General features: G+C 38.9%; 1 protein-coding gene across 4 annotated transcripts in view; it reads right to left on the reverse strand.

Annotated features, from left to right (window-relative positions):
- The window catches only part of ATP8B4 (ATPase phospholipid transporting 8B4 (putative)), a 210,838-nt gene that overhangs the window by 32,045 nt on the left and 153,949 nt on the right, over positions 1 to 24,844 (reverse strand). For all 4 annotated transcript variants that reach the window (XM_072148286.1, XM_072148283.1, XM_072148285.1 and 1 more), the window contains 4 exons: positions 17,496 to 17,704; positions 16,489 to 16,532; positions 13,915 to 14,080; positions 5,674 to 5,862 (listed from right to left, as the gene is read on the reverse strand). In XM_072148286.1, the coding sequence (XP_072004387.1) occupies positions 5,674 to 5,862; positions 13,915 to 14,080; positions 16,489 to 16,532; positions 17,496 to 17,704 (608 nt within the window). The remainder of the gene's footprint in view (positions 1 to 5,673; positions 5,863 to 13,914; positions 14,081 to 16,488; positions 16,533 to 17,495; positions 17,705 to 24,844) is intronic.

A 24,844-nucleotide genomic window follows, 5' to 3' on the forward strand; every position in this document is an offset into this window, starting at 1 on the left:
AGTTTTCTCGTTGCCTCCTTTTGTAGGCTATAAAATTTTCGCTTTTTTGTTATTGGGGCCATGTGACGGCATTTTTTTTGCGGGATGAGAGGCTTTTTCCAGTGTTGCCATTTTGGGATTGGTATCACCTATTGTTGAAAATTTAGGAACTCGTTTTTGAAGGCAGGTATAGAAAAGCATCAATCCTGTACTGGATTTTTGACTTTTTTTTTTCGTGTTCACCGTTTAGCCTAACAATCATGTTATCTTTATTCTATGGGTCGATACGATTACTGGGATACCAGACTTGAATATATTTTCTTACATTTTACTAAATTTGTCAAATAAAACCATAATGTGGTGAAAAATCTATAATTTTTGCATTGCAGTCTTCCAAGTGGCATAACATTTTTACTTTTTTGGCTAAGGAGCTGGCTGATGGCTTGTTTTTTTGCGGGATATGTTGTACTTTGCACCAGTATCCTTTTGGAATACATATGTTTTTTTTATCCCTTTTTATTGCATTTTTTGTAAGATTGAATAGGTAAAAATTATAATTTTTGGTGGGGTTTAAACATTTTTTTTAAAGGCATTCATTGTACGGGTTCAATGATTTACTTTTATTCTACGGGTTGTTAAGGACGCGGTGATACTATATATGTGGGGTTTTTGTTATGATTTAGACTTTTTTGGGGGTTATATGTCTCTTTATATGTTATGGGGCTTTTGGGCATTTTTATTGATTTATTACTTTATTTTGTATTGAATAACATTTTCCACCATGGGACATGAACAAGCAATCATCTGATTGCTTGCTCATGATAATACTCTGCAATACACATGCATAGGCTGCCACTGTGCCAGTAAGATGACATCATAGACGCCATCTTACTGGCAGTGCTTGCAGGCAGTGCTGGGGACCAGATTGGACCCCAGCACTTCCAGCAGCGATTGGAGCCCCCCAAAAATGGTTCGTGGGGGGGAATTGTGGGGGAAAGACCCCCCGTTGCCGGTTCAGCTCCGATCCAGAGCCGAGCCGGCATCAGCTCCGTGGCGGATATATCCGCCATTGAGCGCTAAGTCATTGCGCTCCATGGCGGATATATCCGCCACGGAGCGCTAAGGGGTTAATAGTGAAATAAAAATGTTTAAACATCTTTTCAATGGTTTTCTTTATAGTATATAAATTGAGAAATCCTGGCCACTTGTCCTCAAACCAACTGCCAGGTCCGCATGCAAAATGGTGCCTAACAAAAGAGTCCCATATTCATTGCACTTGCACTCAATAGAGAACTAATAAAAAATACATAGTAAACTTTAAAGAATGCATAAAGCTCATTTGCCCAGAAATGTCGGAGCTATGTGTGAGAATTTTACCTCGAAATTATTAGATGAATTTACAATAAAATATGCTCCATATCCGGATAAAAGTGTATTGACTGTTTAAAGAGCCAGTAGCATTTTAATTCTTCATTGCAGTCTATGTCACCAGCATTTTCTGCTAAGCGGAGCAAAATTTTAAATAACTAATTACATATTAGCTTATATTTTGAGTACCCATTTGTATATGAATTATGCTTATTCCTGGAATACCCCTTTAACAAGTACAGAGAGTGTTGCATCTAATGGCTTTAATTTAAAACTTGAGTTTGCGTTTTAAACCGAATTTAGCTTCTCTCTGCTACAGGTTCTATTCTCCCTGCTCATTCCTTCTGAATAGGCAAGCATATGTTTACTGGTCTCACTTGTCTCCATGTGGATTAGCAGACACGAAAGGGGTGGATAGAAAATTGTGATGAATAACAGAAACCTCTGGTCTATTCATGGTTTTAGTTAGAAATCTCTGAGGACAACAGCAGCTTACAGCCAATTTTTGTTTTATCCTGAAGTTTTTTTTTAAAATCTGTAACAAATATCATCTATAAGTAATGGGTTTTCTGGCTCCGAAAAGACAATAAACTGAAATAAAAGAAAATTAGGCTTGGTGCAAAAGGAGCTATTTTTTACATTGTAAATAGGTCATAATTCACTGTATATATTAATTATGAAAAAAGTTTAAAATATACCAAATAAACTAATTCTGAAAGAAAATAAAAGGACACAAAAGAAAGGTTTGAAGTCAGGACACAGTCTGTAAGAGCATATTCAGCCAGAAGTGTGAGAGGTGCAGGCAGGGAGAAAAGATAGATTGTATGTGAGAACGAGCCAAAGAAGAGTTTCACAGTTCTAGGAAGAGAGCAAGACAAAATCTTGGAGAGACAGAAATCAAAGGGAATATGCATTTTTTGTGTAAAAAGATCTGATTTTGATCAGTTTGGAATTTTTATCCCCTAGAAGAGAACTTAGTTCCTGCATATTCAAATGATGGTAAAATCTCTTCTGTCAGATGGGCAGACGTCTAAGTAGTCGGGAAGTCCCGTACAATTTTGTAAGGTTTAATGTGCAGTATCCTCTGCAGGAGAGAAATAGAAGTGGAAAAGAAAAGTTTGTTTCTATAGCTGTTTCTTTTGGACACCATGATAATAGCTTTTAACTGTAGTTCTGTGGAGAAACCCCTAAGAGCTGTGTCATATGCAGACTCTCATTGAGTATATTCCAACAAATTACATCCAAAAGTGACCATATATTACCCAATAAAGAAAAAGTTACAGCAGTAGTGGATTTTTTTTTGTTTTCAAATGTAATAGAATATTTATAGAATAGAATATAGAATATTTATGAGATATTAGGTCCAGTTTATACTTACATTGGGGGTTTCCGTTACACACTCTGTTTAGGAAGAGTGTAATGGATACAAAATAGCTTCCCCATAGAAAGAAATGTATGAATTGTAGCCATTGTTAAAAAGAATACAAAACACAGGCTGTTACTATTTTCTGCTGTAGATAACCTGAACCATGATGGAAGCTGCTGAATGCAATAGTGAATGCAGCTGCAGCCTTTTAGAAACTTACGGTTAACGGTAATTTTACCTATATAATCTAATTATACAATTAAAAATAAATAGGGGAATATTTATTAATCAGTCCAGGACAGAAATCTGTCATAATTTGCGCAATAACCCTGTCTGCACCACATTCATAAAGAGTTTTAGACAGTATTCTGGCACTTCCACGATTAGTTCGACAAAAGGGACATGACCTATGGAAAGTAGGCGTGACCTTGTGCCAAAAAGGACCGTGCGCCAAAAATATTGCTGATCCAACAGTATTGCATCCTAGTTTTCTGGTGTAAAGTAAGCTAGCTAATAGGAGGTGTAAAGTATGAATAGGAATTCTTAAACTTATGACAGATTTATCATCCAGCATTAGACACTTATATGAATCTGGTGCAGAATAAGACTGTCTAGTTTAACTCTACTCTGTCTTACAACACTTTTCAGAAATCTGCCCTAGTGGGCATTTCAGCTTCTAAGCAATTGGTCCTGTAGCTTGGGGCAGCCCACAACAGGTGGACGATACCACGCTGTCCAACAGTTAGAGTTATGGCTCAGCCCTGGGGTTTTTGAACAAGTGAGTAGTGTGAAGATACCGCTGAAACCAAGAGAGGTGAACCTCCTGACTTTTCTACATGTTAGCACACTCACATGATTACCCATTTTTGCTAGACGCAGACAAAAACGTATTGCATGCTATGAAAATGTATTGAAGATAAAAGATGAATTTGAATAGATGTAAATACTTGTATATATGATAACGAAGTAAAGTTTGAAAAAGCATACTACAGTCTCAAATGGTCATTACATAGGACACTGTTCACTGATGCGATTTGTTAGAGGATATGGAGATCCTACCTAGTCCTTGACCAATGATAAAGCTGATACCTCTGTATAATTATCAATACCTCTACTCGCTTGGGGCAGCCCACCATACTTCAACCATTATAAAAATGTCAGATGTGGGTGGCTGCAATTTGAAACACTCAATGAATGAAATAACTCCAGCTGAAAATTCAATAACTAAGGCCCCATTCAGAAAACCGCAAGGGCTCCACTGATACTGCCACACAATTTGTGACCACATCTGGGCCCCAATAGATATCTATGGCACTCGGTCACAGTGCTTTGAGCACAGTGTCTCAAGCAGTGTTGCTATGTCGCAAAATATAGGACCACTTGCTTGGCTTTCAAAGGGTAGCGCTCACTCCTCCCTCCAGCTGTATGTACACTTGGGCTATGGCCTGGGCGAGTATATTTTCGCATCCACAAGACATAAATTTGTATCTCTGTATATTTCTGGCAGTAACTTTTTTGGTAAAAACAGAGTTGTGGGATCCCCTTTTTTAACCGCTTGCTGCAGAAGACAGTTTTTACTTTCTTGACCAAGTCCTATTCTCAGAATCTGACAGGTGTCTCTATCAGTGGTTAGAAGTTTGGAACACTTTTACATATCCTGGTCATTTTGAAGGGTTAGGGTTTGGCACACCCCAGATGACACTTGGCCAGGATCAGGAAGATGTGGGATTCTTTATTTTTTATATGACATCTATAACACAATGCACTTAGAAGTCTAAAATGGCCCTTTTTCAAGTGGGAATTGTTGCTGGTGTTTCAGCTTCTCCTGCATGTAACCAAATGAGAGAAACCAGTGATTTTGAGAATGCTTGAATGTTTGTACTTCAAAGCCAGCTGAAATATTTGGGTGATATGGTTATGCATTTGTTGATGAAAAAAACTCCATTTTCAAATATCTAAATTCTCTGTTTCCTAGCAGAAAGTCATACCACCCAAATAACCTGTTAACTAACATTTATTTTTTATTCTTTCATTTTTCTTGGATGTTAAGAGGTTTAGAACTTTGGGAGCAATTTTTCGTTTAAATAAAAAAAAAATGTTTTGTTGTGGCTAAAAGTCAAAGTAAAAGGTCTAAGCGTGGCAGGAGTGCTGTTGGGCAGCTTGGTCTTACTCCTAGCACCTGCTAAACAGCAGTTGTGGGAGATGCCTTGTGTTGCTGTGCTCAGGTACACACTAATATGAAGTAACTGTAAAAAGATTAGTAGGATTATTCAATTACCGTATATACTCGAGTATAAGCCGACCCGAGTATAAGCCGAGGCCCCTAATTTTACCACAAAAAACTGGGAAAACCAATTGACTCGAGTATAAGCCGAGGGTGGGAAATGCATTGGTCACAGCCTCTCCAGTATGTAGCCAGCCAGCCCCTGCCCAAGTGTATATAGCCAGCCAGCCCCTGCCCCAGTGTATATAGCCTGCCAGTCCCTGCCCCAGTGTATATAGCCTGCCAGCCCCTGCCCCAGTGTATATAGCCCCCCCCTTCCCCGTCGTGCAGCACAACAATACCAGATGGATCACACAGAAGATCTACGGGTGCCGCCAGAAAGGCGAGTTTTGATTTATTTATTTTTTTGACTCGCGTATAAGCCGAGTTTGGGTTTTTCAGCACATTTTTTGCGCTGAAAAACTAGGCTTATACTCGAGTATATAAGGTAGATGAAAATGTGTACCTCATGTTCAGATTGATCAAGTCTAGCAAAAATAGATCATTGTAAGATATGTGGTTGTGCTGCATGGATCCTTTTCAACCTCCATATGTAATTTTAACTGATAAACTACATCCAATTTACAACCATTCCCCACCCAATTGTGTCTGATGGAAGTAAAGACAGACAACTTTTCAGATCAAGCAAGCGGGTTCTGTTGTATGGTTATAACAAATTGCTGAATATAGAGCTTACCTATGACCGACATTCTTTTCCTGACATTGTTGAAGTCTAATATGGCTAACAGCTGGTATGTTACAACTCTCCCCATTTCTTGCACAGTAATAGTCTCAGGTGTACGGGATTTAAATATGAAGCCGAAATTCCTTGCTGCAGTGACCAATGCTCCTTCATCAGGCGATTGAACTTGGTAAATAAGCTCCCCTGTGATTTCAAAAACAGAAAAGAGAAATAAAAGAGAATTAAAAAAAAAAAATTTTAGGTTTCATAAACAGAATTTTGTGTCGCAGTTTTTGCAATACTATTGTCAGTTAGAGTCTTTTGAGGTTACATTTCATTCTAAAGTGCAACATAACAAATGCAACATGTAATCTTCATAGTAGCATAGTTTATATGGTTGAAAAAAGACACTTGTCAAGTTCAACCAAGGAAGGGTAGGGATTGGATGAGGAAGGGATTTAGGGGAAACAATTCTATATAACATAACCACCAATGTTATTTAGGTGTAAAAAGGCATCTAGACCCTTCTTGAAGCTCTCCGCTGTCCCTGCTGTGACCAGCGCCTGACGCAGGCTATTCCACAGATTGATAGTTCTCAAAGTAAAAAAGCCCTGTCGCCTCTGGTGATTAACCCTTGATTTCTCCAAACGGAGACAGTGCCCCCTTGTCTATTGATTTGATTTAATCTGAAACAACTTTCCACCATATTTTTTGTATGGACCATTCATATATTTATATAAATAAATCATGTCCCCTCGTAGTTGTCTCTTTTCCAGACTAAATAAATCCATTTGTTTTAATCTTTCCTCATAACCGAAACGCTCCATACCCCTTATCATTTTTGTGGCTCTACGTTGAAACCTCTTTCAGCTCCAGGGCATCCTTTTTACAGACTGGTGCCCAGAACTGGACAGCATATTCCAGGTGTGGCCGAACCAATGCCTTGTATAGTGGTAATATTACATCCCTATCACGAGAGTCCATACCACTTTTGATACATGACAAGATCCTACTAGCTTTAGAGGCAGCTGATTGACATTGCATGCTGTTTAATTTATGATCTAGTAGTACCCCCAGGTCCTTCTCAACAAGGGACTCTCACAGATTTACTCCCCCAAGGACATATTTTGCCTGTGGATTATTAGCCCCCAGGTGCATAACCTTACATTTATCCACATTGAACCTCATTTGCTAAGTGGATGACCAAACACTCAGTTTGTCCAAGTCCCCCTGCAGCCTGTGAACATCCTCCATAGACTGTATTACACTACACAGCTTGGTGTCATCTGCAGAAATAGACACAGTGCTATTAATAAATATATTTAATAGTAGTGGGCCAAGCACAGAACCTTGGGGTACAACACTCATAACTGGTGACCATTCCGAGTAGGAATCATTGACCACAACTCTCTGGATACGATCCTTCAGCCAGTTCCCAATCCAATTGCAAATGATTTCTCCCAAACCAATAGAACTTATTTTACCCATCAGGCGTCTATGTGGGACAGTGTCAAATGCCTTTGCAAAGTCCAAGAACACAATATCCACAGCAGGTCCTCCATCCAGACATCTGCTCACCACTTCATAGAAGCAGATCAGGTTCTATTCTTAGTAAACCCATGCTGGCTATCACTTATTAATCTATTACCTGTATGCTTGGCATTTTTAAGGCAACATTTTAAGTCTACAAGTAGGTAATATTTAACCTGCATGAAAGTATTGTACAAGATGTTTGAAAGTACAACTGTATTTTAGTATTAACCCCTTGCTGCGGAAGCGACTTTTCAACGTCCTGATATGGCCCATTTTTTAAAAAAATCTGACGTGTCACTAACTTTGGAACGCTTTAATTTTGAAATTGTTTTCTCTTGACACTTATGTTTTGACTTTATTTATATAAAAAAAGAATGTTTGCCAAAAAATAGGAAAAATACTCAATTTTTCAAATCTCAAAATTTTCTACCTTTTCGACACAGTCATAACAGCAAAATAACTAGATAACTAGCATTTACCGAATGTCTAATTTATGTTGACATGGCTTTTTATGCATCCTCTCATTTTTGTAGGATGGCTTAGAACTTTAGGTGCGATTTTTCACACTTTAATAAAAACGCAAAATCATACTTTTGAGGGACCTGCTCAGCTTTCAAGTCACTTTTGAGATGCTTAAATAATACTAAAACTCCATAAATTGCTACACCCCAAAAAGGTGAAATTTTTATTTTTTTGGCTAAATTGACCTGAAGAAGAGGGTGTTGGTAAGGTCAGTACTGTGGGTATTTTTTAACTTGAATATAAGCCAAGCATATTGTTTTCAGCACATTTTTGTGCTGAAAAACTTGGCTTATATTCGAGTATATAAAATAATTAATATAAATAGTATAAATGCTTTCCTATTCATATTCTTAAAAAAAAATTGACCTACTCATAACCATGCAATTGTACAATAAGCTCCTGAAACAACATGGATACTATGTTTAATTGGGTAATTCAAATTTTCGAATTTAAATATGTAAAAAAAATTGCTCTTTGTGCTTCAGTTAGCTGTATTAATATTGTATATTTTGTGGTGTGAGGCCGATCTTCTGCCAAAGCTCTAAGAATCATGAAAAAAAAAGTTGCTCACACAGGCATCATGGGTTCCATTTTCAAAAGCTTTACTTATATGAATTCATTGAGAACGCCTATTGACCAAAAGTGACAGGGTTTTCATCGAGTGTAAAATCATAATGAATATGGCGCTCCTTTAATACACAATTACAATTACCATATATAATTAAGTAGAAGCCAAGGCACTAAGTTTTACTATAAAAAAACTGGGAAAACTTATTGGCCTGAGTTTAAACCTAAGGTGAGAAATGCAGAAGCTACTGGTAAATTTCAAAAATAAAAATAGATACAAATAAAATTACATTAAAATAGGGCCCCACCTCACCTAAAATCAATGTATAGTGATCTCCTCATTAATTGATTTTTACCACCAGGAATTAGACAGCGTCTTGCATGGGCTGCATGGCCCAACACTGCCAGCTGCAAAATCACAGCTTATACGCGGGTATATATCCTCCTGATTATTACAATCTAGCATTATAAAACCAATTAAGTAGTAGAATGGCTTACTGGATAGTTTAATTGGTATAGCCCCATTGTACACCTTCAGTGTATTTATAACATATTTATAAAAATATACACAGCTCAAAACCAAATAAAGAGAACACTAAAATACCACATCCAAAGAATGAAATATTACAGTTGGAATGCTCAATTAAAATGAATATCCAATGGAGGTCTGGATTTGGAATCTAACTCAAAATCAAAGTGTAAAATAAATTTTCAGACTGACCCAACTTCAGTAGAAATGCAGCAAGACAAAAAATGAGGCTCAGTAGTGTGTGGCCTGCTAGGGCCTGTATGACCTCCCTACAATACTTGGGACTGTTCCTGATGAGGTGGTATGTGTTCTCCTGAGGGATCTCCTTCCAGACCTGGCATAAAGCATCAGTGAACTCCAGGGCAGTCTGTGATGCTAAACAATGTTGGTGGATGGAACAAGACATGGTGTTCCAGATGTGCTGGATTGCATTCAGGGAAGCCAATCCATAGCATCAATGCTTGTATCATGCAGGAACTGCTGACACACTACAACCACAGAGCCTACTGAACCTGTATATGGTTTCACAATGGGTCTGAGGGTATCATCCTGGTACACAATGGCATTCAGGGTACCTCTGACTAGCACACAGAGGGCTGTGTGGTCCTCCAAAGAAATGCCTCCCTACCCAAAACAGTCCTGCTGGAGAATGTTGTAGGTAGCAAAATGTTCTCCATGGTGTCTACAAAGTCAATGGGGCACATTTACTTACCTGTGTCGCTTCTCCGCTCAGGTCCGACGGAGTTCACCTTCTTTTAAGTGGTGCATTTGTGTCGCATTGGATTGCGCGCATTCCAAATCAGTCGGATCGTCCGATGGCACGCCACCCCAATTTGTGTCGCATGGAAGCCAGCACAGCTGCGCCAAAAACTGATCACATGCGCCAAGTCTATTTGCGTCAAGTCTTTGTAACCTGAGCAACTTCTGTGGGTTGTATACACAGCCTCATGCTACCTATAAAGAAAATGAAATGGTCTGTGGTCGCCACCTACAGAACCAGTCCTTTATAGGGGTTGTCTTGCTCATTGCCTATAATTTCTACCTGTTGACTGTTCCATTTACACAATATAAATTGATTCATAATGTTGATTCATAACCAGACAGCTTCATGACACAAAAGTGTTGTGGACCTGGAGTTAAATTGTCTTTATTTTTATTTTAGCAGTGTATACCTTATATACTCGAGTATAAGCCTAGTTTTTCAGCACAAAAAATGTGCTGAAAAACCCAAACTCGGCTTATACTCGAGTAAAAAAAATAAGTATATCTAAACTCACCTTTCCGGTGACCCCTGTATATCTTCTCTGCGATCTGTCCGGCAGCGGCGGCAGGCTATATACACTGGGGCAGGGTCTGGCAGGCTATATACACTGGGGCAGGGTCTGGCAGGCTATATACACTGGGGCAGGGTCTGGCAGGCTATATACACTGGGGCAGGGTCTGGCAGGCTATATACACTGGGGCAGGGTCTGGCAGGCTATATACACTGGGGCAGGGTCTGGCAGGCTATATACACTGGGGCAGGGTCTGGCAGGCTATATACACTGGGGCAGGGTCTGGCAGGCTATATACACTGGGGCAGGGTCTGGCAGGCTATATACACTGGGGCAGGGTCTGGCAGGCTATATACACTGGGGCAGGGTCTGGCAGGCTATATACACTGGGGCAGGGTCTGGCAGGCTATATACACTGGGGCAGGGTCTGGCAGGCTATATACACTGGGGCAGGGTCTGGCAGGCTATAAACACTGGGGCAGGGCCTGGCAGGCTATATACACTGGGGCAGGGTCTGGCAGGCTATATACACTGGGGCAGGGTCTGGCAGGCTATATACACTGGGGCAGGGTCTGGCAGGCTATATACACTGGGGCAGGGTCTGGCAGGCTATATACACTGGGGCAGGGTCTGGCAGGCTATATACACTGGGGCAGGGTCTGGCAGGCTATATACACTGGGGCAGAGCCTGGCTGGCTATATACACTGGGGCAGAGCCTGGATGGCTATATACACTGGGGCAGAGCCTGGCTGGCTATATACAATGGGGCAGAGCCTGGCTGGCTATATACACTGGGGCAGAGCCTGGCTGGCTATATACACTGGGGCAGAGCCTGGCTGGCTATATACACTGGGGAGGCTGTGACCAAAGCATTTCCCACCCTCGGCTTATACTTGAGTCAATAGGTTTTCCCAGTATTTTGTGGTAAAATTAGGGGCCTCGGCTTATACTCGGGAAAATCTTCTGATGCATACGCAGAACTTACCCATTGATATATACTGGCAGATGAAGACATGTTGGTTGTCTCCATCTGACCAGTATATAACGTATTGGGTGAAAAAGACAGAATGGAAAGACATAGCAAGCTGTGTTTTTCCACCCTCCGGATACGTTTCTCAGCAGGAGCGGAGACACCAATAATGTCACTGTCCATAGAAGGACATTGACATTAATAGGGAAACAACCCTAACATCTACAGCAGCCAATCAACGGTCGCTGCAGCTGTTCACTCCTCACCCCTACAGGGGGAGCGTCTTATCCCACTGTAGTGAGATACATCTGGTCCATACGTTGTAAGGACATGTTGGGCTCATTCTTTACAACATATGGCAAAAACTTGATGAAAACCCAGCCTTAAGCAGATTTCCACACCTCTACAATTTGAACACAGGAGTGGTATACATAAGGAAATTTTAGAACAGAAGCCATTATTATATATGACTAATAAAACTGTAAAGATCAACCTTTAATGGACAGGGGAAAAAAACATTTAGGTTTTGTAATATCTATAAACATTTGGAAAACATCCTTTTTTGGTCAAATAAATGCCTGTGAAAAAGGTCACAGGAAGATGTGTGGGACCCATTCATAAACATACAAATCATGAGCAATTTCAATGGTATCAGAAATGAGTCACAGCAATTCTGAAAATTCCAGAACTGCAAACACGTGTCTGACCTAAAAGCCACGAGGTAGCTAAATTATAAATACTGGAAGCAATCTCAGCATAACTTCTGTATGGTACAGTACATAGTGAGCATGAAACACTGCATCCAAGTTAACCCTTGGCTCCCTAAAACAGCACTTTAATGCTACATGCAGTCAATGAAATTATAGCATTGTCTATTATGTCTGGTTACAAGAAGCCTTCATAATAACTTCTGTGATTCAAACGAAGTTATAGATAATATTTGTATCAATGTCTCGCAGTGAGGGTTGTTACAGAAGTCTATAAATTACAGAAAGAAAAAAAATAATCAACTGTTGTCAGGGAACTTAATTAAAATTGCCACATTTGTACAAACCTCTGATTTGCACATTTTATTAAAGAGGTATTCTCATCTGGGCATTCACATTTAACTTAAAAAGAACCCGTTGCCAGGAGACCCATTTTTAGCACCCCCTCTCCCCAAGAGCATAGTAGATACACTGCCAAAGAGCTGTTGTATTAAAAAAAAATAGGTTTTACAGAAAAAAAAAAGATTAGTTATATAGTAACTTCCAATGCCATGTGCTCTGTGACTAGGCACTTGTCCCCTGGGAGTGGCTATAGAGTAGCAATTCCCCCCCCCCTTGGGAATAACTCCCATCACTTGGGAGTGGCTATAGAGGAGCAGTCACTAAGCCGGGTGATGGGCGTTTTCATATATTTGAAAAGTACACATGGAGGAGCGGTTTCCCAGTGGTGGTGGTGGTGGTGGCGGGGGGGAGGGGGGTGTAAGGGCTGCTCATTTATAGCCACTCCCAGGGGACAAGTACTTATTCACATAGCATTAAAAGTTACTATATAACATATTTTTTTTCTGTAAAACCTATTTTTATACAAAAACTCTTTGGCACTGTAGGCAATATGCTCTGAGTGGAGTGGGGGTGTTAAAAATGCAACAAAAAAACAGGTTCCCTTTAATTAATCTCCCATATACATACATTTCTTCAATTCAGTGCTTTTTAAAAATATGTACCTGTGTGAAGATAATTTCCCATAAATATAGACATATGGTCCCCTGGACGGACTGCTGTCCTTGGATAGAACGACAACTGCTGATTGCACAAAGAAACTATTTATTTTTTTCACATGAAGTGCATGTCCCACAGCCGTCCTGTAGTAATGATCACTGAATCCAGGTGGTCGGACACCTTAATAGAGCATGACTGGAGTACAGTGGTGGTGGTGCTATCCAGCTTTCTCATTTATAAGGGACAACATGAGTACATTTATGGGAAATTATCTTCACACAGGTCCATTTTTTAATAATATGCAACTACCGTATATACTCGTGTATAAGCCAAGTTTTTCAGCACAAAAAATGTGCTGAAATACCTCACCTCGGCTTATACACATGTCAATAAAAAAAAATTAAAATTATATACTCCCCCTCCGGCGGCCACCTGACGTCCGCGCGGCTCCACTTCTTTCTTCCTCGCGGCTCCTCTTCAATCTTTCGTCTTCTTTAAAAGCTTGCAGGGCGCGGCCATGTTATCTCCTGTCCGGCAGGCGCAAACTATGACGTCAGCGGCGGCCGCGTCATAGTATGTGCCTGCCAGCTGGAAGAAATCATGGCCGCACTCTGCAGGCTTTTAAAAAATACTGAAAATTGAAGAGGAGCCGCGAGGAAGAAAGAAGCGGAGCCGCGCGGACATCAAGGGAGCATCACGGACATCAGGGAGCCGCACTGACACAATTTATATTGAGAATATTCCTGTTGCTTCAGTGAGAAGGGAAGTCTGGTTAGACTACAATAATTCTCACTCACCAGCAATATTTCTATTGTTCCATAACCCTCTACAGAAACATCTAATAAAGTCTCATGTCTCCATGATGAAACAAATGAAAGTCAACCATTATCACATCATTTAAACTGACAATACACACTTGCCAAGGAAAATGTTGAAACAAAACTTGGGGATCATTAAATAATCATCTTTTTCTAAGGAACACTAAGTGCAAGAAATGTAGCCAATAACTTTGGGTTAGAAAATAAAATATTACAGCAAAATGCTGATGAAAGGAAACAGCACTGTAGACGGAATAAGTCCAAGACCTTGACATTTCTTTACAGTGACATTCCAGTCACCAATGCTGAATCCACTTGTGACTGAGGAATACAAACCTGCATTCTTCTCCTCAGACATAACTGTGTGACATAAGGAGAGTAATCGGAAAAACTCCTGCACATGGGGCTCCTCCAGCTTTATAGCCTCTATTAAGCTGTGATCATAAAACTGAAACTTGCTATCAGCAAGAGGGTTGAATGAAAAGTCCACTGGAGCTGTTTTCTGAAAAATAAAGAAATGAACATCACAAGATATTTTTCAGTAAGCACAAACCATTAAATTATGATGAAATAAATAGGAAATGGACACATTTTATTAATTATTGGGGATTAATATGCAATGTGGTGGAAACCATATATGATTCAATACAATACCACAATCATGATTCATGGACCACAAAATGTATGTCAGCCAGAAGGGAAGTTAATCTGGATTTATCTTTAGTGACTGTGTTCTGGATTGCGCTTGTTTGAACAGTCACTGAACCAAAATGTCACAGAGTTCTCATGAGAATCAAGTGTTATAATCTAAATCCCAGTTTATTCGAAGCAGCTGTGTTCGCAAATCGACAAATTATGGCCACATTTTTTATGGGTAATGATTCTTTTTATTACAGACATTCATGGATATCCAGCAGCCGTACCTCTTGATTTATAATGTTTTCTGGCTCTTTTAGTATGGACCACAGAGAAGGTATTATAGTGTTGCTACCTTATGTGATTTGTTACAGAAATCAGATAATTTATCTTTTTTACACTATGTAATTGTACTTTTCAGGAGTTAAGCATTTGGCATTAGAGCTTCCAATAAGAAAATCATTTTTTTATCTAAGCGTTTTTTTTAAAACCCTTTCCCAACATGTACTGTAATAGTACAGAATGCTTTGACAGAGAAGACTCACAGGCAGAGCCCTCTATGTACCAGGTGAGTTTTTTCTGCATATTGCAAGAATTCACTTGTGTTACAACAATGTTCTATATATTTATGGCTCTTGTTGTATAGTCCAAGGCTTTCAAATGATGTAAATATAAGCAACAGAAACCTCTGCACAGTATCACAGTATAAATATATAAAGTGCAGACAATGGAAGCCTCTGCTCTATGATGATTGTACCTCTTTTCTTTAGTACAAGACAACCTGTCCCAATAGCATGTACTGGCTCCGGTGTTCATTACCCTCTTTTCCATGTGTCTTTATCCACTATGCATATATGAAGTGTGGCTGTTAGCTGATGCCGGTGTCCCGGTCAGCTGAGAATAACTCAGACTATGTGATAGTACGTAGCTACAGTTAGGTAGGACACATATTCATCGCACTGTAGGATGAATATGTGTCCTACCTGACTGAAGTTACAGCAAAAAAAAGATTGGAAACATGGATCAATAAAAGAGTGGCACATTTTAATGTGGAGAAGCTAGGGCCCAGGGTTATTCCACTCTTCTGTCTCTGTCTAATGGCACTTTACTGGTTAGATATAAAATCCTTGCCTGATGACAGTATGTTTTATAGGTTGATGTATGGTGTTGTAATACTAATATCATTTCTTTTATTTAAGCTACACAGTTCCGACATTTGCTCTATTTCAGTAGATTGGGGGGATATATGTAATTGTATCACTATAATCAATATATCAAGTATGAATAAATTGTAATTTAACTTTACATGTAGTAGTGACTGCACTATCACCAAGTTTTTTAAATTTGTGTTCACTATTTTACTGTATGACAAACGTTTGTAGTGGTTGGCACATCATCACAAATCGGAGTGGTATATGGTTTCATTAACGTCTCAAGAATATATACTTTGCATCCAAATTTTTTTTCATGTCCACAAATGAAAAACTCACAGCATGTTCTCATTTTGCAAATGACATGCATGAAAAAATCCCTATGCAAGTCTATGGGGATGCAGCAAAACCTCCTCTGAGATGCAATGTGCAATATGTTTTTACTGATCCATTACTAAAGAAAACATAAGACAACGGTCATCAGTTTTTTTATGAAAATAAAGCCTAAAAACATAACAGAAATAACAGAATCCAAGTAAAAAATGATTAGACTTGCAGCGAAAAAACTCTGCCGATTTCTGCAATAGTCGTTTGAAATGGGCACTTGAAAATAGTCAATATGAGAAAGGTCTTACCATTTTGCCTCTCTCTGTGTACCCAGATTTTAAGTTGGTACAGATTTAACAGTACCTTATTTCTGGTTCTGTAAGCAGATCAGAGTTTTGCTAGGGCAGGGAACATGAGGATTGGGGTATTAACCAATCTAGGGATGAAACTGTAGACATAGTACAGCACAAAACAGTTCATCCTTAAAAAAACAAACCCTCACATGGCTCCATCGACAGAAAAATGGAAAAAAAGTATTAATGGTTCTCATATTTGCAAATATGAACTGCCTAGTTGCTAAAGGTTTACTATACATAATAGAAAAGAAAGCCTTTGAATATAGTTTATCCGTGTATATAGACACTAAATTGTAGGACTGACCAATTAAAAATAGATTAGTTGCTACAAAAGTGTCTCTACAATTAGATGCTGCTTTGATTCATGGTTTTCCAATGTGTAATGTAGTGTTGTACCAATGACGAAAAAATCATTGAAGAAAATGGAAAATAGCTTGTACCTCATTAATTTCCACCTTACGGCCCAGCTCATCACGCACTTCACCTGGAAGAACACAACCATTAGAAGGCCATAGAAATGAATAACTATCTACAATTCTTAACTTCTTGAATGTAAATAGAAACATGTTCATCAAAACATATATGATGCTTCAGGCAAGCTAAAGTTTGTCATACACAAGTGGTTAGAGTTGGGTTAAATAACCAAACTTGGCCAATTTGATGGATAATGATTTAGAAACAAAAAAAAGCACTCATCCAGATAGAAAACCCTTTCCCTTAGGGTGATGCCACACATGGCGCTTTTAGGCCGTTTTTGGGCCGTTTTCACATCGTTAAAAAACGCATCCGTTTTTGTCCGTTTTTAATTGCGCAAATTCTGAAAACCGGACAAAAAACAGATGCGTTTCAAAAAAAAAAAAAAAAAAAAATTCTAATAAAAAAACCTAAAAACTCAAATCATCTCCCTTTCCCTAGAACTGATATAAATATACAGTAAAAAATAATAAACACATTAGGTATCAACGCATCTGAAAATGCCTGTTCTATCAAAATATAATAACGGTTTTTCACAGCGTTTAACCCCGTAACGGAAAATCCAGCGTTAAGTCAAAAATGGCACTTTTTTCCATTTTAAAAAAATTAAAAATTCAAAAGGTCGTACAGTCCTAAAAATGATAACATTGTAAAAGCATCAAAAGCCACAAAAAAAGACACCTCCCAAAGCTCCGTACACCAAAGTATAAAAAAGTTATTAGCGCCAGAAAACAAGCCATCACACAGCTCTGTACATGGAAAAATAAAAAAGTTATAGATTTTTGAAGGTGGGGAGTGAAAAATGAAAGCGCAAAAACGGGACTGAAAGTACAATGCAATTGTAAAACAAAACATGGTTTTTTATTGCATCTATTTCCGTAACACTAGAAAAATAAAATAATGTAAAAATACTCGTAACGCATGTATATAGCTAATGTATTATTATTAGGATTATATATTATTTTTTACTTACCATACATCTTCCCGTTAATTGAACATTTATTGAATGTCATGATGTTTTGAGTGAGTGTCCCAGTTTTGTCTGAGAATATGTATTCTATTTGCCCTAATTCGTCATTAAGTGTTGTTGTCCGAGCCTCGGCAGGGGTACCTTTTTTAGAATAAAACATTTTACGGTCCCAGTTGATAAAGTAACTATGTCCCAGTCGAATAACTTCAACACTGAAATTTGCAAAACAGAAAACAAAAGTTAAGTGATCAGGATAAATAGCTAAATAATTTGTATAAAAAATAAGAGCGCAAATAAGTAATTTATATAGAAATTGATGGGGTGATGTATATAAGCATGCTTTTCACAATGAGGTACATGGAAAAGCATGATGAATAATACTCTTTTCTGCTAACCCAGCATCATTAACTACGTTTTATTAAAAAATTAATCAGAAACATAGATAATTTATTTTTATTTGATTTAAGAATATCTTTGTCTTCTAGTGCAGGTAGGACACACATGTTAAGATAAATATCACAGGTTTCTTTTAGTTTTAAAGGGGATTGCTCATGAAAGAAAATTCTCAGATTTCAATCCCCTAGTGATGTTTACAGAATAAAGATAATTTTTAACCCCTTACTTTACAATTCTACTCAGTTTTATTGCTGTTTTATCTCCTATCCCTCTCTAGGCTGGTCAGTGCAAAATTCCAGAGTGTGGGCAGGGACTCTCTAAGCAGACACAATATGATCCCTCTAGTGCAGTGAGATGCTTTGTGCTGACAATGTGCTTTCATTTAGCTTCTGAACATTTACTAGCATCGGACACATAGAAAGAGAGATGAGACAGATCAGAGATTAGAGATGATGAGATCCATATAACACATAACATTCTCAGCTCGGCTATCACAGCCATAACATACACTGTCAGCTCTGCTGTGCATTTTTCCCCTGTATAGGTGGCTTAGGGGCTCACTATAGAGCGTCCTCCATCAGGGCGCTATAGCATCTGTTTGTTATTTTCCCAGTACATTTCAGGTCACACTTACTCTCTTGATGACCCCTAAACGAAAAAAGGGAGAACGTGTCGAGAGTAGAGATGAGCGAGTATACTCGTCCGAGCTTGATGCTCGTTCGAGTATTAACTAGTATTTCGCCGGCTCGAGATCGAGCTTTTACTTAAGGAAACACAGTGAAGAACACAGTGAACACAGGATTATTTATATGAAGAACACATTGCAGATGTTTCCGTACATCTGCTAAGTTATCAGAAGACATTAGTGCCAAACGGTGTTCTTCACAATAGTATGTGAGGAACAATATGTGTGAAGAATGGAGTATGGAAATGGAGTATGGAAACATCTGCAATGTGTTCTTCACACACTATTGTGAAGAACACCGTTCTGCACCCATGTCTTCGGATAAGTTAGCAGATGTATGGAAACATCTACAATGTGTTCTTCACTGTGTTCTTTCAATGTGTTCTTTCAGTGAAAAATGTTCGAGTCTCCCATTGACTTCAATGGGGTTCGTTATCAGATAAAAGCACTCGAGCATCGGGAAAAGTTCGACTCGTGTAACGAGCACTCGAGCATTTTAGTGCTCGCTCATCTCTAGTCGAGAGTGTTATAGACAGGGAATCTAGGTGTGTACTAATGTGTCACTGCAGAGACTAGAGATTGACCTTTTATGACAGGGAGAGAGAGAAGATAAGTGTATGAAAGAGGGGTTGACTCAAGATGAGATATTGGTCAACAGTTATACTACTGCTCCCCTTGCTGACCTGTTCTGGCATTGGAGACAATATTTGGTCATAGTGTGAATGAAACTATTAACAAAAATTAGGACACCAAGTGTCTTGGTATTTGGTAATATGGTAATTTTTTAAGGAAACGTGAGCTATAAATAAGCGCCATGAATACATTTTCCTTTTAACACGCCAAATAAAGTTTTAGATTATCCTTTCAGTCTTATCAGTGAGCTATACGGACGACTGTTCATCAGTAGACTAGTGAATTGTCACCTTATCTGTCTATAGCTTATAGCTTTACTCTTCTCACACTGCCGTTTGCCGACAGGAAGTCTCTCTGTGTGTGAGTTCATCAAGTGGAGGGGTTGATGCAGAGAGGAGCTCAGTACACCATCAGACAGGAGAACTATCTGCCATGCCCGACCCTAGAATTCTGATTTCGGGTTGGATCGCGGGGCAACCGAAATTGTGTACACCGGGACTGATTGGACAGGTTGAAATTATATCTGTGAAATGCTGTATTTTTGTTAATAAGAGTATTACAGAATGTGTTATTTTGTTATTTTGAGTATATTAAGAATCTTGTCTTCATGGGAATACCCCTTTAAGTTGTTTCTTTTATTTGAATTCGTTTGCAGCAATAGGAATTGATAGTGTTGTAGTACACATTATTATACTGAGGAATGTTTTTATGGTATATCCAAACAGAAATTATTTTATTATTTACTGTTGCGGGTAAGCAGTAGAATTTTCCTGAATTCTGCCATGGCAAAAAATTTCAATATTGAGGGCTACAGTCATAACTTGTTTTCAGATATGCTCTGCTTATGCGCCAGGAAAGCTCCTGGCATATGTAAGGATTGTATTCATACACATATACTGGCAGACGGAGGCATCCTTTTTGCCTCCATCTGCACAGTACACATTGTAAACTGCGACTTTCTGTCCTGCTCTCTGTCTGCTGAGCAACGTATACAATCAGTAAAGGCCATTATAGCCTGTGGAAGATGGGTGCAAAGTATTCTATGCATCCTCAACTTATGCTGAACACATGCTCAGAGAGGTCACCATTGATATCAATGTCCATATAAGAACAGTTACATCACTGGGGAGACAACTTGAACATCGGCAAAAGCACTGACTGGCTGCTGCCGTTGTTAATTCCTCAAGGGCGGCTTTCAAGGGGAGGGTACATCCGACTGTATGTGCATACAGTGGGATACGTCCTAGCCTCAAGTTGCAAGACAGCAATAATGAGGTCTGGAATCTGGAATGCAAACCTGCCACACAAATTGGCATATACATTACAGTGGATTGGTGAACAAAAATATACTTAAAGGGGTTGTCCGAGTTTTGAAAAAAAAAAACAATAGGTGGCCGGGAGCGGGCTGCTTAAAACAATAAAGATGTACTTACCTTCCGGTGCCCTCCGGTATCAGCTCCCAGCCGGACCCCACAACCTTCCGGTCCCCATACACAATGCTGTGTATAGGGACGGATAGGCGTACCCGGCCACGGCTGGCCGGAAGCTGAGTCCAGCGCTGCTCCGGTGGCCATGTTTGTTTACATGGCGGCCGGACCGGAGCGACAGCAGCGTTGGATACCGGAGGGCTCCGGAAGGTAAGTACATCTTTATTGTTTTAAGCAGCCTGCTCCCGGCCACCTATAGTTTTTTTTCAAAACTCAGACAACCCCTTTAATTTCAACACAGAACAGAAGTGCTGTAAAATTTAGAAGTGAAAAAAAACCTGCTGCTACCACATATGCTGCCTATTTGTATAGGTATAAATCTGCAGCATATAATTGACTTACTGCAGATACAAACCTCATACCCCAAGGTCAATGTATGCACATTTTCTTTGAATTCTTTTCACAATCTAATCCATGATGCTGCTAATGTAAAATGATGCTCATTTTCTACATGTGAATTTCACACACAAAATCTGTAGTCTTTACTGAATGCACCCATAAGGAATTTTCTAGGAACGGACTAAAGTTTTTTTCTATCTTGTTTTTGATGTGTGTCTGGTATTGCAGCTTACTGTATTTTTACTGAAATACAAGTCAATTCTAGGCTACAACAGAGGTTCCTATAAAGATGATAGGTCACTCAACAGCTAAAATGCTTTACTGGTGAAAGCCAGTCCAAAACACGTCATATAGATTAATCTTAATCATACTATAAAACCTTCTGCACAGCTAATTAATTATGAGCATGTATTTTATCATATCTTCAATAAAAGTGCCGTCACACTCACTGAAGAAGTGTACTGTATGTAATGATTTCTGATGTCAAAGAGTAACTAGAAAACATTCTTTTCAGAAATAAAGCAGGTGATAATTGAAAATGTTGTACTATTTATTTAAAGAAAGACAAGAATCTTAAATATACTCGGGATAACAAAATAACACTCCATAAGAATATACAGAGCATGGCGCAGTATCACGTAGAAAGATAGGACATGTCCTATCTTTCTACGGGCTACGGTGCGGTACGATGCTGCACCGTACCGCTCCGTACAGTGCTATGAGCCCATAGAAGTGTATGGGGATGTATATTGGCCGCATATACGTCGGCAATATATACATCCCCCATACATGTGTGTGAATGTAGCCTTACAATGTAATTGTGTGTTATAACTTACTCTTGCACCCTGACAAAATACTGGGATGGGCTTTGATTTGGATGCATTTCAAAAAACAACATGTGACTTGTCTGTGTTACTCACTACTCAGATCTTAACACCCACCTTTGTGCTCCTTTACAGATCCTCCCTCTCCCACTGATGTAATCTCACCAGGCTGTGATCGCTGAGAAGGAGCAGGAGGTGGAGCTGTACAGGATCACAAAAGTGGGGGCTAAGATCTGAGGAATGAGTAACATCGAAAAGTCACATGTTGTTTTTTGGAATGCATTCAAACCAAAGCCCAGCCCCTGCCACAACCCCAGGACTTTTTTCAGGGTGCAAGGTAAGTTATTACACACAATTATTTTGTAATAAAAATGCTTATAAAAGGCAGAGAGGCCTGCAGTTTAAAAGTTTTAAAAGTTTAAAAGTGTTTTAAACCGCGATACAGCGGTTTAAAACATTAACAAAAATAAGCTCCAGCACCAGCTCACCCTGAGCTGGTGCTCGGTATTGACTTCTTACACCTACCACTTCAAGTGGTAGGTTTCCTTTAAGGAAACTTGTCGAAAAATCAGTACAGGAAAAAATACGTTTTGGGGCCCCATCCAACCACAGTGAGAATCAGGACACAATGGAATAATGCTGAATGTTCTTTAGATTGGTGATCTGCCAAATTATTTCAAAGGCTCAACAACACCAATTAGGGAAGTCACAAAACATCCCAGCGAAATATTAAACAACTCCAGGCCTTCCTAACACCAGTTCAGAATCTATAGACAGATAAATTAAACGTTTTGTCCAAAACAAGTCTTATTTTGTCTAGTGTTAAGTGAGTACAGAATTACATATAATCGGAAGATCATATTTACAGTGAAACATGGTGGTAGATATGTAGAATTTTGCCCAATAAGAGGTTGAAGAATATATCAGGAATCCCTAAATTGGTTTGGCAAGAAATCAGATTTCCTTACTAAATTAGAGGGTTTGGCTATTGTATACATGGAGTTGTTCATATATGATGGGGGTGTTAACCGTAGTGATCAATTACTGGAACATGTTGTTGGCTTAGATTAGAGGCAAGTTCAGGGTGGGCATCAGTACACCATACGAGATCAGAACAATTTTTCGGATTTTATTTTATTTTGGAAGCCGTGTTTATAGTCCTTACTGAATGCTTCATTATATCGAAATGTGTGTGCATGTAAGTAAAATGTGTATCTTTACAAGTTTCATATAGCACCAAATGCCATACACTTTCAAATAGGACCAAATGCCAAAGTTCAACAGGGTAAGTGGGTGAACCTAATAGGTTCACCCATATTATACTTACCCCTTTTAAACCTTACCCTGCGACACCACCAGTGAGTGGGTGTCCTTGGCACCCTCCTCCAACCACTCATAAGGCAATGGTTATGACTGAGGTGGAGTGCACACAGTAATGATGTGACGTCGAAGGAAGTTCCTGCTCTGCTGGCTGCCGTTCTGGAAAGCTCCACAGAAGATTTAATAGGGGAATTATAATATCAGTGACCCTATTATGTTTATCCACGTATCATGTTAAACTTTCCTAAAGGTTGCCAAGCCCTTTAGCAAATAAATAATATAGTATAATCTAACCAATTTACTAATATATTTTAATATGAATACATTTCGAACTAGTTTCAGAAGGAAACCTGCCATTTACAATTTATTGTATTAATTTCTAACCTCTGGTTAAATTTTCATGTAGCTGATGTAGCACGTCTGAGCAATAATCAATAAAACATGCGTGAATTCATTTAGAGGTGGGCACAATTTTTAACCATTCCATAGCAAATGTCAATAAGTTATGTTGTCCACATATTGTGCCAAACAAAAAGTAGAGAATTTTGCAGACAGACAATGATGGAAGGCTGGAAAACTCCTGAAATATTTGGTTACACTCTGATATTCAGATTGAAGATTTGTACCAACAGTATCAAATTTAGGGTAGGAAGGGCAAAAGTAGACTTGTTACTAAAATACAATTGGTCTATCCCAGGGATAAGTTGTAGGACTGTCCAAAATAAATTTCCATGTTAGTCCCCTTAATTAGTAGAATCTAATTTTCATTGTATTTAAATAATAAAATACCAAAATATATGTTCCCATGGTAATAATACATTCAATACTTTTTCAGTGTTCTGAAAAACAAAGCATTTCTCACTTTGTCTCATTAGAAGCACTGTCAGTCTCCAATTTCGGTAAACCAGTTATTAGTTATAGTTTTTAGTGTAATTGTACAAAGTTTATTTTTTAGGCTGGCATAAACTGATTACTAAATTCACCCCTAGGGTTTTTTTTTTTTGCTTACGTGGCATTTAAGACAAGTGGTGGCATGCCCCCTAAACATAATTTCAAGTGATGGATCAACAATTTTGTAATGCTAGTTGAAAAAAAAAAATTATAATATATATAGACCAGCGCTTCAGGAGATTATCGTGTGTTGTTAATTTGTTCATATCCAAGAAAAACACATAGCAAGGTGCATAGGAATGCATGTCATCCTCAGGGCAGAGAAAACCTACGCGTTGCGCTCAAAAGACCTTAATCATGGTATGCCTATACAAAGAATCAATAGACTCATTTAAACGCCGCGCTCACCACCAGCGTGTGATGTCATGGACACGTGACAGAAGTCACGTGACCACGAGGACCCCTCCCATGGAGAAAAGCGGCATGAGTCTATGTCTTAAAATCATATAAAAACTAAAACAAAACCTGGGGACAAGGAAAGAATAAACAGGTAAGCTATATCTTATTATTACACCTATTAAAACCTATGATCCCGATCAAAGGAGGACAGTACTTGGAGGATCCTAGCGGTTTTCATACATATTTAAGAAGCACGTACACTCTCATGGTGCAATAATAAGATATAGCTTACCTGTAATCTCACCTGCAATCTCACCTATAACACACAGTGTCAGCTCTGTTTTGCCTCCCTCTCCTCAGATAAAGACCTTATCTTGT

Source organism: Engystomops pustulosus, chromosome 4, assembly GCF_040894005.1.
Source record: "Engystomops pustulosus chromosome 4, aEngPut4.maternal, whole genome shotgun sequence".
Lineage (NCBI taxonomy): Eukaryota > Metazoa > Chordata > Amphibia > Anura > Leptodactylidae > Engystomops > Engystomops pustulosus.